General features: G+C 46.5%; 1 protein-coding gene across 1 annotated transcript; it reads left to right on the top strand.

Annotated features, from left to right (window-relative positions):
* Positions 1–1,725: 1,725 nt before the first annotated feature.
* Positions 1,726–16,140, top strand: LOC142572614 (endochitinase-like). The gene is made up of 4 exons (XM_075681841.1): positions 1,726–1,938; positions 6,429–7,046; positions 7,843–8,114; positions 15,712–16,140. The coding sequence occupies exons 1-4, from the start codon at positions 1,771–1,773 to the stop codon at positions 15,959–15,961; spliced, it is 1,308 nt and encodes a 435-aa protein (XP_075537956.1). The 5' UTR covers positions 1,726–1,770; the 3' UTR covers positions 15,962–16,140.
* The last annotated feature ends 432 nt before the right edge of the window (positions 16,141–16,572 follow it).

The following is a 16,572-nucleotide window of genomic DNA, read 5'->3' as shown; positions in this document are numbered from 1 at the left end:
AGGAGTGATACCACCTATTTCCATCACAGCCTTGCGAACTCGAACGACGAGAGCTTTGTAATGACAACGCACACTGGCAGAGGAACGTTCGTGTATATTTGATAGCTGTGCCGTGGCCCTATATTCTCAGAAGTGAATAAAAAGTCCTCGGCGTCTTTATGTGAAAGCTTTTCTGTTAACTGAACTACTGACATCATCGTTGTACACACACACACCCGCATATATATATATATATATATATATATATATATATATATATATATTTCCGAATTCATTGGGGGTTTTATGTGAGCTTCCCCGTTTTCTCCCGTATAGACTATACGGATTACAAGTAGCCGAGCAACCTGGTAACGAAACAGCCTTACCGCGTAAGCATACCCATGGGTGACTTCATCCGCCCTTGTGGAATGTCAGCGAGTGTCTTCGACATTGCACCTACCATCGAAAAACCGCGTACAATGTCAGAAATGCTCTGCTTCAGCATATGCAGCGGATGCGCCCGTAATATACTCCGGACATGCGCTGGGGCGAAGGCCATCAGTGAAAATGCGCTCACGGGCGTTAAGAACTGATCCACCTAACCACTGAGCAATGTCTCACGGTAATGCATTTTACAAATCGCCGTTGTAATAGCTGCTAGAAACGAGCCTGCTTGATTATTTACAATTTCATTTCCATATTTTGCGGCTTGGCAACCCAAGGAAAAGAAACGAGCTGCAGAGCACGTCATGCTGATCTCGAAGTCGCGAGATGCTGCTGTTTGATGTCTGTCCCCCCACGGGGTCCTTAAGCCTCTATTAAAATATGTTGTAGGCAACATTGGCCACTAATACGCGGCTCAGGGATACAATGTAATCGTGATCTCATACTCAGGAATCAACGACACACACATCTAAAGTTTTAAATTTCGTATCAGTACTATAATAACACAAAAGGAACAAATATAAAGAACAGGTCAAGCTCGGCGAGGTCATACCCAGAAGTGGCAACTGATATGGTTGCTTGCACTCAGTTTCATTGGCTCTAAATACCGTGTCTCAATACTGCGTCTCGGTATCGGAAGCGTGCAATTGGTTAATTTTGTGGGTAGCGGCCTCTACCATGCCTAAACTTCATGAATGAACTCGAAGGATGCACCTGTACATGTTTCAAAACGGTAGCAAAATGCTCTGATACCGACATGGGTAATGTGTAATTTCGACTCAATAATGTGGCCTGTGTTCTCGAAAGCGCTGGAGGCGCCCTACGTAGGACGTACTATGTTTATGGGTTATGTGTCTGCGGAAGACTTCTTATATATGTATATCATATGACTTTCTCATATATGATGCTACAGAGCAAGAACTAAAAAGCCCTCAGCCAGTCTTGCGCCCTATTGCGTTTCTATAAGGCATTGCGACATTTAGACATTGTTGCTGCTGGTGCCATTCGTGGAATGGCGCAGACCCACCACGTTGTCCAAACCAATATTCGGGCGTTAGGCGGGGTGAAGTGAAAAAAATAACGCACTTTATAAAACGCAGTTAAATTACATGAAAAGAATGTGAAATTAGTAATTCAGTGCTCAGAATTACAAGAACCCGAAGCGGCGATGGAAAGCGTGATAACAGTCGCAAAAACAATGAAATGATCCGAGCTAGAGTAAGGAAGAGGAAAAACATAGCGCGCTCGGCACCTGATTGTCGCGCGGCGGCACGTGAAGAGGACGAAGGCACCAGCCATCGCCCTAGCTGACCGCACCAGACGTGACGACCGCTCGAACGCCTCAGGATGCGGTTCTCGGAGCAAAACCTTCTCAGCAGGCGTGACCTTAGAGCTGGCGATGCTGAGGACCCGTTTATTAAGACCTCCTACGTATACACGGTCAGCTCCTGCATGCTTCTAGTGGTCGTGTTCTTCGTCGTTCTACCGGGAGCACTGGTGCCCTACTTTCGCAAGGTGAGCGCTCACGAATGTCCGTTTCCCCGCTGCTAGCTATCTTTATCACTCTTCTAAGGGAACTAATTCTAGCTAAGCTTTGTTTATACGAACAGGAGTCCTTCTTTATTATTGCGATATAACTTATATGGGCAGTCGAGGCGCGTTCGTGCCGTCCGCGCCGCCGCCGTGCTATTAGGGTATCGGCGGCCCACGTCCCGCTCACGCGTGGAGGGACGGTCTCTGGAGACGTAGAGACGGGCAGTGCGCTTGCCTGCAAAATCAACGAGGCCAAGTGGTCGCGCCTTCACGCTACGCTGGATCGGTTCTGCCGCTGAGCCAGGGCAGCTTTGCTGGCATGAGCGTCGTGCGCACTAACATTAGCGCTCCTGCTTTTCACCCGTCAGCAGACCACACCGTAGCGCACTCCCCGGTGCGCACGGAATGAACAGTTCACTTCCAGATACAAACGCCTGACGGTTTTCCATATGTATCGTCTATGTGCACCATTCAGGTGCGCCGCCTGCGACGCCGGTGCTGGCGGTCCTAATTACGCCAGCGCCCTGGCAACTATCACACTGTAAGATAACGTACACCTTTAAAAGTGAATAACGGTGTAAATCGGTCTATAACTCAGACCCTTACACCAAAAAAGCAAAGGTTGTAAAGCTGTAAGCAGGCAGCTTTACACCCTTATTCACTTTCAAGGGTGTACATTATTTTCAAGTGTAATATCTACGAGGGCGCTGTTTTTGCTACGGCGCAGCAGCGGCCTCGCGTGCTGTGTCGCGCCGACATGTCACCGCCGTGTATCCTTTAGAACACTGTCTCAGGAGGTTCAGTGCAACGCTAAGTATTGCAGTCACTTGCATTGCTTCATCCTTCGGCAGAAACTAACCAATTTTATTTATTTAATTGTTTTAAATTTTTCATCGGGTTATATTTGTGTGATTTACCGCTTTGCTGTTCGATTGGCCTGTTGAAAGCTTGTTGAAGACGGGCTCTGCATTCACAAGTGCCTTCAAGTCACTGTAGAAATCTGTTATCGCGTGATAATGCCCGAGTATCGCTGGCTATAGCCAGAACACTTGAGTGAAGCAACGCGGCATCAACCTCGCGCAACTCACTTAGGACTATCCGTCACTGGGTTAAGAGGTTTCACCATTTACATGCTACGTTTCCGAGGTGAAAATTTTAACCCTTAAACATCTTTGCTAGGTCCCGCAGTTGGGTTTTTCTATTAATGTTGCTATTCATTTTCTATTAACTTACTAAAAAAATGACGATAAATTTTTCTGCAGGAGAAAAATGACAGCACATTGTTATGCCGTACATACTATGAGGGCGACTCAGAAAGAGTTTGCCCCGATTTTTTTTTAGCCAAATTATGGCTGTAAATGCGAAGTCAACATATACATTCCTAGCAGTGGAACTTTCTTGGACCGGCCCGGCCTTATCTGCCGGTAGCTCCGTGGCACGGCGCTGCTGTAAGTTGAAGATGGCGATTGTGCTTCACACGTCGACGGCGTGCGAGCAACGAAGTGTGGTTCGTTTTCTAAGGAGCAAGGGACTAGCGCCCATCTTAATCCACAGTGAAATGCAGCCCACTTATGGGGAAAGGTGTCTTGCTTTGAGAAGCGCCAAGTGGTGGTGTTGTGAGTTCGCAAAAAAGGCCGTGAAGCCAAGATCGCAGTCTGCCGGTGGTTCCACAGTCAGTCGGACAAATCTATCACAGGGGCATCTCAGATTTAGTGCTGCGGTGGAACAAATGCCTGAACCGATGTGGGGACTATGTGGGAAAATAGTGTAAAGTATGTAGAATAGTACGTTATACTTGTAATTACCGGTATGTACCTTATTTTGGCTACTACAAAATAGGGGCAAAGACTGCCTGATTCGCGCTCGTATTAGTCCAAGCGGCCGGGCAATGACAGCCTGCCCTTTCGAATGATAACCTTTGTTAATACAGCCCAGAGCCCCACATAAACAGTATCGTAAATATGTTTACCAATAAGTTACCAGCGAAGATCGTTCTTAGTTTGGTCTTCCTAATTGTATTAGACAATAATAAACATTATACTTGCATATCGAGACACCATTACACAAACAATACGGCTCCGTGACAAAACAATAGCCAATATGACAACACTACGCCCAACAGCGAGTATCCTTACTCACTAGCGCATCAGCAAATCCGTTTGCTATACAAGTCCATATATAGGCATTTCACCGTTGTTAAAGGGGCACTGAGGCACTTTCTGAACGCAATAAAAAATATTGGTTATTTGTAGTCAATGCTTCGTGAACATCTCACCCGAGGATTATTTCGCTGCGCGCCGCAGGGCACCCAACCAACAATCTTATATAATAGATCATTTGCTCTGTTGTGAAGCTTTCTACGGGCCCCCGCTTTCTTCCAGCCATATGTGATACAAGCGGTGGAGTTGCAGCGGGCGCGGTCGGTTATTGCAATGTTTTTCTCCTCGCCGTTTTTCGAAACGCCAGCCGGCTACCAGCTAACGTCAGGTGGCACCTGTCCATAGGCGCCAGCAATCGGGCGACCGTTTTTGATAACACGCGAGCGTGAGCTCGCGCACGCATGTTTCCAAGTGTATAAGTAACACGTAAACGATGGTTAGGTGATTTATAACGGGTCCTGCCAATGGGATTGCCACTCCTTTGTCACATTTGAGTGCGTTTGTTAGAGTCCAGTCTCGAAAGATTATAGTAAGCGCCCGCGGTGAAAAAACAGGTGAGTCGAACCGATGAGTTAAGGGAGGAGGGGGAAAGTATATAAGCATCGCAATATTGGCATCCCGGTGCGTTTTATGGATCTGAAAAAAGAATTTCGGGAATCCACTCCTTGCAAAGGCATAGTACTCACTCCAGCGTGTTGCTCCGGTATCAAGAAAAGGCTTTCAGAATCTCATTAACTAGCGCTATAATACAATAATATAATATATTACTATAATATATTAATATAATATATTCAGGTCGAGCAGAAACTCTGTTTGTGGTGACCGCTTCAATCTAATACATGCTCCTATAATGCGGGAGAACACTTTAACCTCCAATCGTTGTACCACTGCGGGGGCTTGGTGCTGGTGCATTTATTTTGCAAATAGCGCAAAATTGTGCAGAATAGGCTGCTAAAAACGCGTCGAGTTATTTGATAAATGCGAACGCATTAATCAAGATAGCAAAGCAAAATAGCCTCGCAAAAGAAAACACTCGCGCTATTGCCACGCACTGCATGCTCGCGCCCTCTGAAGCCACAATTGCTTTTTGCCAGATAGTAAGGCTTACACATAGGTCATCGTATAAGGCATTTGTGCAGCTTCTATGATTGTGATTAACCCTACAAAGACACTTTTGACTATCAATAGAGCAGCGCCTTTGCAGGGTTAAGAATAAGACGCAACGCGTAGACCGCGTAAGCGAGATCATGTAGAGATCCCTTTTGTTGCTGGGACTGCTACGTGCATTAGACCGCGCAGGTGCTTAAACAAATGCCTTCGCGAGGACAGGCAAGTTGTGGCGACGCAACAATTACACAGCACTGTTCAACCGTATAGAAGAGACAGTATGATTACTGCACGCGCATAGTAGAAGCTGCACAAATGCCCCAAACAATTGTGTACGTATACGGGTAAGCAAACCATCCATCACAATGGCAAAGATATGTCTTTGGAAAGCGCAGACATACGTGCTTGCGTGCTGGTCCAGAGTGATAGCTTTGCTGTTATTCATGCGGTAACATTGTAAGCGGACTGCATCCATTTCGGTGGCATCTTAACAGAAATTATGCGCTAATCTCAACGGCAGTGCAATCTAATAGTGCGTCTCAAGGGGCTAACTGTCACGAGGGAATAATACCAAAAACTGGCCCGGGACGCATGCACCAAAAGTTTCAAAGATGGGCTTTAGCACATGAGCAGCATGCGTGTAATCGTGGCCTACTGGTTAGAGCATTGGGCTGCTGCGCTGGAAGACAGAGGCTCGATTTCGTACCATCGACCATGCATTTTTTATAGCGCTATAGCCTACGTACTTCACCCACTTTGGAGGTATCTAACCGAAAACTCAAGGTGTGTTGAGCGTACGGGACAACATCACTATGTGCACAAAATAACAAGTTTATAATACATACAAAGTACAGAAACGTCACGTCGATAAATGAGAGTATGCAGGGACGCACGGGCGCGCAGCTGTTGAGACAGCATAAGTATGCTATCGCGTACTTGGAGAATTAGCGGTGTTATGTTCTGGCCTGTCATTTAGATTAGTTTCTTGCTTTAGTAATTGCGTTTTTAAGGTATAATCGTACATGTATCGGGTTCAGTAATATACCACGTGCAGCTGGAAGTCAGTGCTTCTTCTTTTTTGCTTCTTCAGTCTAGTTTTGCTATGTTACACGAGAGCTGGTGGTCTCGCTGTTTTCAAAGTTGCCGGACTCGTAAGTCGAGGGTGTTTCCGCAGTGACCGCGCCGTTGCATCTTGGCCGAGTGCAGGTTCGATACTTGTCCGACCTTCCGAAGCTCGAGGACCAAGGCCGGCTGCGACAACAGGGCTTGCAGGGACCTTTAGTGCTGTGCCAGCTTAGCGCGGAGAGCTTCTCGCGACCAGAGCCGTGGGCGTACCGGGCAGAGCACATACCTACCGAACACTGCACCCACGTGGTGTTCTCCATGCCAGGCCTCAAGGACTGGTTCAACGACCTCATCAACTACGACGTGTACCACGTGGCAACGCGGCCTTTCTTCTGGCGTGCCGTCGACCTACTGCTAGAGCGCAAGGGCGCGCACCTGCTGGTCAGCGTAGGTGCGTTCGGCGACGTAACCAATCTGATGGCCGACGTGGCTGGCAACGGTGACACCATGGCCCGCTTCTCGCGAAACATGGTGCGATGGGTGCTCGGCAACAAGCTTGACGGCGCGCTGCTTGCCGGTGTGTTTCCGGCTCCTGCCAACATGCGCAATGCTATGGTCAAGATGGTTAAAAAGCTTGGCACCTTGTTTCGCGTCCACCACATCAACTTGGGCTTGGTCGTTCCACCGCAGGCACAGCTATTTCACACCCACGGCGCTGGAGTGAAGCTGGCACACTTTGTGGACCTCGTCGTCGTCACAGTGAGTCTTCGACTGTTGCAGAAACTGGCCTGTTCGTGCCTTGTTGGGCGGAAGGGCAGCGTGTAGGATTACCAGACGCACTTGTTTAGCGGATCATGAATGATGTCTCGTGAAGCGACGGTCAAAGCTAAGCAAGGCAGGTGCCACATGAAACCTGTGATTTAAGCGTAAAACATGGCTGCTACTGATGGCTCTTTGAACCTGCCCCTGTTGGGAGTTAAGCTTATTGCTTCTCGCAAGTTTTCAGGTAATTTTCCCGTGAGGTGGTCGCTATGCTCACTTAGTTTCTGAGCTATTTTTCTCACGCCTGTATACATAGTTGCAGTCTCCTAGAAGTGCGCTAAAATCGTCGTGTGGGCCCAAATATCGCACTTTTCGCGCGCTTTATTATACTTAGCTCTGAGTACGCACTTCAGATTCCTCATCTGTGCATACTGGCGATCATCAATCGACGTTGTCGCCCTTGTCGTCGAAGCGCTCATTCAGAATAAACGGCATCTCAACTGTTGCCTCACAAAACAAGTAAACTGCTCACGCATCGATTTCGTTTCGCCGATCCGTCTCTCGAATGAGATGGCCTACTGAATTTCTTGTACTACCAAACCTCTCACTCTCTTGGTGTTACGTGTTATGATGAGTATAAATAGCATCGTCCGAGTGCCTAGGAAACGGCCTGGGTCCGGAACTTAGCCCAATACCTTCGCGGATACGAGAAATGCGCACCGAAATCGAAGAGCCATGAGTTGTAACCTCTTGGTGACAGCCCACTAGAGCCCTCTGGACATTTGCGACGCAGGTCAACAAGGAACCGTCAGTGCGGAGTGCCGCAGAAAGCGCGCTGAACATCGGCAGCGCGATCGAGCTTCTGCGCGAAAGCGGCGTACCGGCCTCCAAGTTGGTGCCCACCTTCAGCATGGAGGTTACCGTGTACAAGTTCCTTGACGCACTTGACTCCATCAACAACACATCCCCTGTCGCGCTGCCGTACTACACAGTGTGCGAGAGCATCCAGCAGGGAGGCTGGGAACTGATGTTCGACTCCAGCACCCATTCCAACTTTCTTCACAGGTCAGTGCTCGCCGCAGATGGCGCTGCAGAAGCCACCGCGCTGCGAACTCTGCGAACATAATAATTTATCGAAAGAACTACGGAATGGTTTTGTATTAAGCAGGTGCAGGGACGATCATCTATTTCTAATCACGCAGTCAATATATTCGAATTGCCAATGAAGAAAACGTCCCTTTATAGTTGCCAGTCCTTGAAATAACTGGTGCGTGCGACAGCGCAAGTACACATTTTGTGTATTATTCCTAGAGAGGAAGTTCTCGATAAGATCAAGATTGTTGCTAAATGAAGTATATCACAATAATGAATTACAGATATCGTGTGAAGTGCGACCTAGCAGCAAGACAATTGACATTCAGATAGGCTTGCGCGAGAGCTGCCCATATGGCTTGTCCTCTTTAAGACATCGTGGATGGGAAGCGTCGAAAGGAGGCTAGAAGCAAGTTAGGTGATAATCGCCTGTACAAACACCGTAGTGGTGGAGCAACGGCTTCCGGATCTGCTGTACGCAGTCGATAGGATGCGGATTCTCAGATGTACAGGGTGTCTTTCATCTTTTTTTTTTCTGTAGACTATGCAGATGTTTTATAAAAGTCGGAGTGGACGAATAATCGAACTTTTGAATAGGAATCGAATATTACACAGTAACTATTTGTATTATAAAATGAACGATTCGGTATTTTCGAACACCAAAAGGGAACCAGATATTTCACAGCAACTTAGCATAAAAGATCTAGTACTGTTCTCCGTCTGCTGAACAAAGTATCGCAAATTATCCGAAATGAAACGACAAAAGTTTTCGAGGCAATGCAGAAACAAAATTATTAATGCGAGCTTTGTTTTCGGTTTCGCGGCAAAGACCTGCATCACTACTCCTGAGTTTTGTGTGTAGTCTGTTATTTAATGTCTTTGGCAGTCTAGTTGTGCAACAATATTACATCAGGTTTTTTTTTTCCTTTCAACCAACCATTTTATATATGTTTGCTGCATACGAGTCATTCAGCAGTTCTTTTTTCTTTTCCTTTTCCACAACTTCCGATATTTTTTTCGGCAGCCATTTATTTAGCAATCTTGGAAAGCTGGTCACAGCAGCCATTCATTCTTAGAAATTTTGCTTGCTACAATGTTCTAAAGATGTTGAGAGGCTATTGGTCCAATTGTTTAATGGCAATTAGTTATCTTGTGTTTAAAACTGATACTCATTGTTCGCAATAGTTAGCTCTCTTTTTTACACTAGTCAGTACAGGCCTGGTGCCTAAATATACCAAAATAAATATTCCTGATGAAAATGTATGCGTCTTCGTTTCACTATTTGATATTCGATTGGTTATCAGACAGTTGCTATTCATATTCTATTTGTATTCGAAAAATGCGATATTCGCCCACCTCGAATAAAGACTATGAGCATAGCAAAAGTGGCGTTCTTGCAGGTTAGTTACTGGGCGAGGGGAAACTACTTTGCCGCTAATAACGTGAGTTCCAGGAGACTAATTAACAAATAATTGCTGGTTGCATTTTTTCATTAGAACTTTGGGGGCAGTTATTTAAGCTGCAAATATGGCGGCAGTCACATTTAATGTACCTTCATTTTTTTTATATTGAAAATCGCACATAATTTGAGGAATTCATCATCCAATTTTAACTCTCATCCCAGGCAATATTGAAACCGAAAGCATCTGGAGCGCAGAAAACGGCGGCGCCGCTCTCATACCAAACGGAAACGCGCCCTGACTAAATGTGCGACGAAGTTTGACCACTGAGCGTTGCGGTCAGTCGCGGCAGATACTGATACGTCAATTTTTGCCTTCATCACTTCGTCACGGGGCGCTTTTGTCTGGCGTAGCAGCGGGGCGCGTTTGATTTCAATATTGACTGGTTTGAGCGCCGAAATTCGGTGATGAATATCTCGGAATTTTTTTCAGTTTTCAAGATGGCAACAAAGTATGAGGTGTGGTAGCAAAGGAGCAGCAAAGTATGACTGCCTCTAAATTAGCCATTTCAACAACTGCCCTCAACGTGCTAATAGAAACGTTAATTAATAATTTCTTTTTAATATTCTCAAACTCACGTTACTAACAGCAAAGTATGCCCGCCTCGCCTAGGAACTCCGCCACGAAAACGACACGTTGGTAAACAATGTAGTTGCGTTGGTCGAGAAGAAAAAATATGAGTGCATTTGCAGTGGAGAATATCCTAGTAAACGACGGCTGCAGTAATGGTAGCGTAAGAGTAGAAAACACAAGGACTGAGACCGTGAGCGCCTGGAACGCATTTATAGCATTTACTGCTACACACATGTTTCAATGGCTTCGCTGCTTCTATGCTAAAGCTCGATGACCGAGAATAAAAGCCGCAGAGAGGCAAAAATAACGAGCTTGGTGGCATCTGGCAACAACCGTTTCAATAGGGATGTAGTACCTGAAATTCATCTGTCACCTATGCCTAAGATCGCGTAGAAATGCTAGTCTTGAAATGAAGCAGAGTACTGCCGATAGGCTACAGCTTGAAGAGTGCATATGATATCATAACAAATGAAATAATCCAAGGAGGCACAAGGAGCGAAAGGAAGATTGAGGCAAATGAAAGATCCATAGGCGGCGAGATTTTTCACGTACCATTATCGCTGAAGTGTGTATATTGGATGGACAACATATTCTCTTGCAAGCATGACTGCCGGAGTGGTGAAAGGAGTACCAAAAGTAGCTTGAAACAAAAAACTAAAGAGTCTAAGTGGAGACTTATCGGGGAAGTAGAATCAAGGATAAACCGACAGAACAACTGTACTGAACTAAGCGAGAAGAAAGGGGCCGAGGGGCCCCATTTTTATTATTCATATGATAAGAAGCCAACAAACACTGACACGAAGGACAACATAGGGGAAATTACTTGTGCTTAATAAATCAAATAGAGAAACGATAAATTAATGAAAATTAAGGTGGTTGAAGAAACAACTTGCCGCAGGTGGGAACCAAACCCACAACTTTCGCATTTCGAGTGCGATGCTCTACCAATTCAGCTACCGCGGCGCCGTTTCCCCACCCACTTTCTTGGGTATTTCTGTGTCGTAGTAGAACCCTGGGAGTGTTAGCCAGCGCCACCACTCACAGACCTTGGCGGCGGACGTGGAACGTCGTCTTTGCCGCAGGCGTCACGAGAACTTGATCTTTTTGGGTGAAGGCAACTGGTCAATAAACCCACACATGCTACTTGAAGGCATCGATGTTGCTCCTCGGGCCCCTCGGTTAACCCCCTTTCTTCTCGTTTACATAACGAGGGTCTCGAATACGGCAACATTGATGCCTTCAGGTAGCATGTGTGGGTTTATTGACCAGTTTCCTTCACCCAAAAAGATCATGTTCTCGTTACGCCTGCGGCAAAAAGACCTTCCACGTCCGCCACCAAGGTTGGCGCTGGCTAACACTCCCAGGGTCCTACTAGGACACATAAATACCCCAGAAACTGGCTGGGGGAAAACGACGCCGCGGTAGCTCAATTGGTAGAGCATCGCACGCGAAATGCGAAGGTTGTGGGTTCGGTTCACACCTGCGGCAAATTTTTCATCTACCGTAATTTCCGTTAATTTTTATCGTTTCTTTATTTCATTTATTAAGCACAAGTAATTCCCCTGTGTTGTCCATCGTGTAAGTGTTTGTTAGCTTTTTATGATATGTACTGAACTACGGAAGACGAAAATTTATTTTTCACCTATCAAAGGGCGGTATTTCATTCCTTCTTTGTAAGCTAGGGCTTGAGGACTAAATGCTAAAGGCAAAAATTAGACAATATAAATTATTTCTGCCAATGCTATATGTGAGCCACGGAGACGACTTAACACATAATAGTAGCGGGCAATTCCGTTCAGCCCAAACTATAGACGGGGCAAGGGGAAATATCCAGGGAGTATTTGCATTTATAAGCAGCCATAGGGGTTCTATGCAAAACGTTAAGATAAGATGAGACATGAGTGTTGGTGGAGAACAATGATGGCACACACTTGCCCGGGCACCGAGAAAATCTAGGTTGCAAATCTTCGTTTAGCTTAACAAACACTGCGGTTGTCTCGATTGTGCGACATTACGGTTCAGAGCTCCTAATCGTAATGAGCCGCTTAGCGACAGAAAGGCCGATTCTGATGTCGCGCGTATTTTTCCTTCAGGAACATGTAGTCATGTCACCATCCCTGACTTAAAAAACACCGCTTTGCACTGGGATTTCCAAAAGAACTTAGCACTTTCAAGTAGCTAGCGCGGCCACATCCATTCAGGTGCACAAACTTCAGTCGCAATCTCTACATTACTAACTGTTTCAGAGATTGCTGCAAAGCGTCACTAGGCTCGCCTCCTTAGGTAATCGACGTGCAGTCAGAAAACCTGCGGATATAAAGGCATTCTTTCTCACTGGGCGTAACAAGCCTCGGGTAGCAAATGACGTGAAACTAATTTTGGATGTTCTAAGCTCACATACAAGTACCGTAAAGTGCAACTCAAATGTTTTTCTGCATGTACAAACTCGGGCAATGCAACGTTCAGGCTTTGTTATAGTCCGACCTTATGCGTGCGTGTGCGCAGGCTCGCCATGGTGACGTTTCGTCGATAATGGTGAGACACTCGTCAGTATAGTATATGGCGCGCCAATGTAGCCAACGCGACGCGGCGGCACTGAACGGACTCGGACATCATCTACGTGGTTATAGAACGTGTTCTATAACCGTTCTATGACCGTTCTATAGGTGTTATATAAGTTCTATAAGTTCTATAAGTGTTCTACAAGTGTTAAAAAAATTAGGGGGTTCTACGTGCCAAAACCACTTTCTGATTATGAGGCACGCCGTAGTGGAGGACTCCGGAAATTTCGACCACCTGGGGTTCTTTAACGTGCACCGAAATCTAAGTACACGGGTGCTTTTCGCATTTCGCCCCCTTCTGTAACTGTTACCGCGGGTATTAAACACCTGCCCAAGGTGGTCGATCGACCACGTCAAGCCTTACTGGCTTTTTGTCCACGGTGCTGAACATCAGTTGTACATTGAAATAAATTTGATTTGATGCAGCCATTGAGCCGGAGTATCCTCGTACAGCACAACAGTCAGATTAACTATACCGTGACTGAGCTATAGGACAACAATGTCTTGGAAGAAATACGAGTGCCAAGTTGATTAAGTGGCCTCACAACTTAGTCTATCTCGGTGCTCCCCATTTCACCGCTGACTGCTCCTGCGAGTTTCACTCCAGCGCTGTATTATTAAGGGTGGTATGGGGGCTAGTTGGTAAGGCACCTTAAAGTGGTTTGACAGCGCGCACAGACGGGGACAGAGTGAAGAACAACAGGACACAGCGCGCTGTGTCCTGTTGTTGTGTCCTGTTGTAAATGAAATTGACCTAGTGAGTAGTTAGTCATGGCATCCAGCGCAAACAGGATAGAAAAGAAATATTGCAGAAAAGACGAGCACTACAGAAACTTTTTTTTTTCGTTCTGGAGCGCAAAATTTCATTGATTTATTGGGTTCAACGTCCCAGAGCAAGACTGCATGAGGGAAGCCTTAGTACGTGGAGCGCCTCGTATTAAGTTTGACGACAAGAGGTTAATTTTTAATGTGCACCTAAGTCTAAGTACACGAGCGTTTTTGCATTTCAGCCTAATCTAACTGTGGCCGCCGTGACCGGGAATCGAGCCCGCAACCTCGTTCGTGCTCAACGAGGTTGTGGGCATTAGCCACTGAGTCATTGCGGCGGGTATGCATGGAATGCATAAGCAACAGATGCATGACGCAGGCGCAAACAAGAAAATACCCCCAAGGAAATAATCAATCAATCATTTTATTCTTAAAAAAATAGGCAGCATTTGTAATCGTTGACGCAGTGTCAATTCTGTGTCGAGCGAGAACAGCTGGCCACGCAGCGCCTTCGGAGTAGATAGAGAGGACGAGGACGAAGAGCGTCAAAGCGCCAAGAGCGGGAGTTACGGAACGCTGGCTACGCTCGTTACAAAGTATGCTAAATGTGGTCAGAGCGCGTGGGATCAGATTAGAATAGGTCAGGAGCAAGTGCGGAGGGTACATTCTCGACGTCCTCCCTCCGCGGCCTCGTTGATTCGCTACAGCAGCGAGTGCAGCCGATGAACACAACTCGCTCAGAATGATAAGCGTTTCCCAGAAAAGACCACCCCATATGCCCTTAGCAAGTAGCATGTCAGATATATAGGTATGAATAATCAGCGCCATGTGATGATTCCGTTATAAAAAGGTGCGCGCTTGGCCGGTGCTGCAGTGTGGCCAAAGTTTACTGATTATGTGCTAAGCGCGAAACACAGCGCACTTTCAACGTAGCTCGGGTTGTAGCATGCAATTCAATCGTCACAACAGCTTGAGAAAGCATCTGAACTATTAGAAGAGAGGCGCGGATCAATGCACGTAAGTATGACAGGACGAGTGTAGAAGTTTTCAACATGATTTCATCCACATGCCGTGCAAGGCAGTACATAGCTTTCTACCTGAGACATGGGCAAGGTTCCATATGAAGGCCTCAGAAGTTGTCTTTCACTGGCACAAGCGTGGGCCACCCAGCTTCCCTACAAAGTGGTTTAAATGCGACTGCATTATATGTCCCATGAGGCAGAAAATCCGGCGTGATCAAGCGACGGTACCCAAAGTGGCCGATGGCGCAAAGAGCAAAAACACGTCATTGACTCGCGACTGGCCGCTCGAGGCACTTTGCGTGTATTCACGCGCTTCTTTCACGCTCAGAAAAACACTTTTATGTAGCACATGTTGAGCAACAGAAAGCTGTATCGGGAGTTTCCCATGTCGCTACACAGTTTTCTAGTTGATATTTTTTTATGTAATTACAATATTTGACGAGTTGATTGATTAATTAACACTAATGATCTAATTAGGCGGAATAAAAAAGTAGTTTGAGCATCTCCAAGCGACGGCAAGCAACATTACATTTGTTCTGTCCAGTTACGTGGCATTTGCATATTTTTAAACTCTGGCCATAGTTAGATGGGACACCCTGCATAAAGGATCCCTATGGTGACTGCCACTGGAGATAGTCTGCACACTCGCCGTTTTTCTCACCCGCTATGTTTATCGCACTGGTTAAAGCAACATGAACACAGTGTTAGAGGGCCCTCATGCGGTAGTTGCAATGCGCTACTGCTGAGCTAAAATCGGTGCACTTTCCAGGCTCATGCGTGTGAGCGCACTATTAGGCTGAAAACATACACTTCAATGGCACTTTTATGTTTTTGCGAATGGTTAAAATAATATTCACATGCTCCATAAAAGCTACGCAGCTTTCATTTTATTTGATCGTCGCAAATGGCCTTGCTCTTTTTACGAGCACCCGCCGTGGTTGCTCAGTGGTTATGGTGTTGGGCTGCTCAGCACGAGGTCGCGGGATCGAATCCCGGCTACGACGGCCGCATTTCGATGGGGGCGAAAACACCCGTGTACTTAGATTTAGGTGCACGTTACAGAACCACAGGTGGTCGAAATTTCCGGAGCCCTCCACTACGGCGTGCCTCATAATCAGAAAGTGGTTTTGGCACGTAAAACCCCATAATTAAATGTTTACGAGCGGAGTACATTTCATCCCGACAGAAAGCACGAGTGGATCAACTTCGACGACGCACGAAGCATCGCTGAGAAGATGGAAGTGATTCGCAACGAATCGGTGGCTGGAATCATGCTGTGGGACATCAGCATCGACGACTTCAAAGGCGCGTGCGGCCCCGTTCACCCACTCGTGGCGGCTGTGTACGCCAGCCTCATGACCCCGGGAAAGCTGCCCGAGCAGCCGCTGCTTACTGTCACGCCGCAAGCGGAGAACAGCACCGCTGACCACTCGTGATGTACCTTCGTCCAGCGTGTTGCTGCACCTGTGGCAGCGAAAAGCAGCAACAAAAAATGAGAGAAAAGTGGGAATCGCGCAGCTTTTTGTAAAACGCGGGCAACTGCTTTTTTTTTTCTTTTTTCTTGCAGTCGCAACCGTTCTGTGATTCTGATCCATTAAAGTGTCCATTTCTGTGTTTGCTGTCAAATCTGGCGCTCATACTGAAGCGTTCTGCTTGCCTGTACCGTCAGTAACCAATCAATTACTGCATACCTAAAGGTGGTTGCATGTCTTCCCACTGAGATCAAAACGTAAAGCCAGTTGAGCGCACCAAGTTATTGCTGCTCCCAAGAAACTGTTAGATTGATCTGGAGTCTTGCAGTATGCCGTTCCGCATATCGCGTCCTATTGATTCAGAGTGCAGACCACCGCTAAATTAGTCGCACTCGTCCTGCAGCGCGAAGCAGAAAGTCGTCTTTGTTGTGTCATGGCTTAGAATAGCCGATATTGACTTGGTTATTTTCTATAATGCATCAGTGTCGATGAGCTGAGCGTACATTTCCTGTCGGCATCCAGTATATGCGTAATGGAATCCATAAAGGCGCGCTAATCGTGTACGACACCTGTCA

The sequence above is a fragment of the Dermacentor variabilis genome, chromosome 1, assembly GCF_050947875.1.
Source record: "Dermacentor variabilis isolate Ectoservices chromosome 1, ASM5094787v1, whole genome shotgun sequence".
Classification (NCBI taxonomy): domain Eukaryota; kingdom Metazoa; phylum Arthropoda; class Arachnida; order Ixodida; family Ixodidae; genus Dermacentor; species Dermacentor variabilis.
This window is presented reverse-complemented; position numbering and strand designations above follow the sequence as displayed.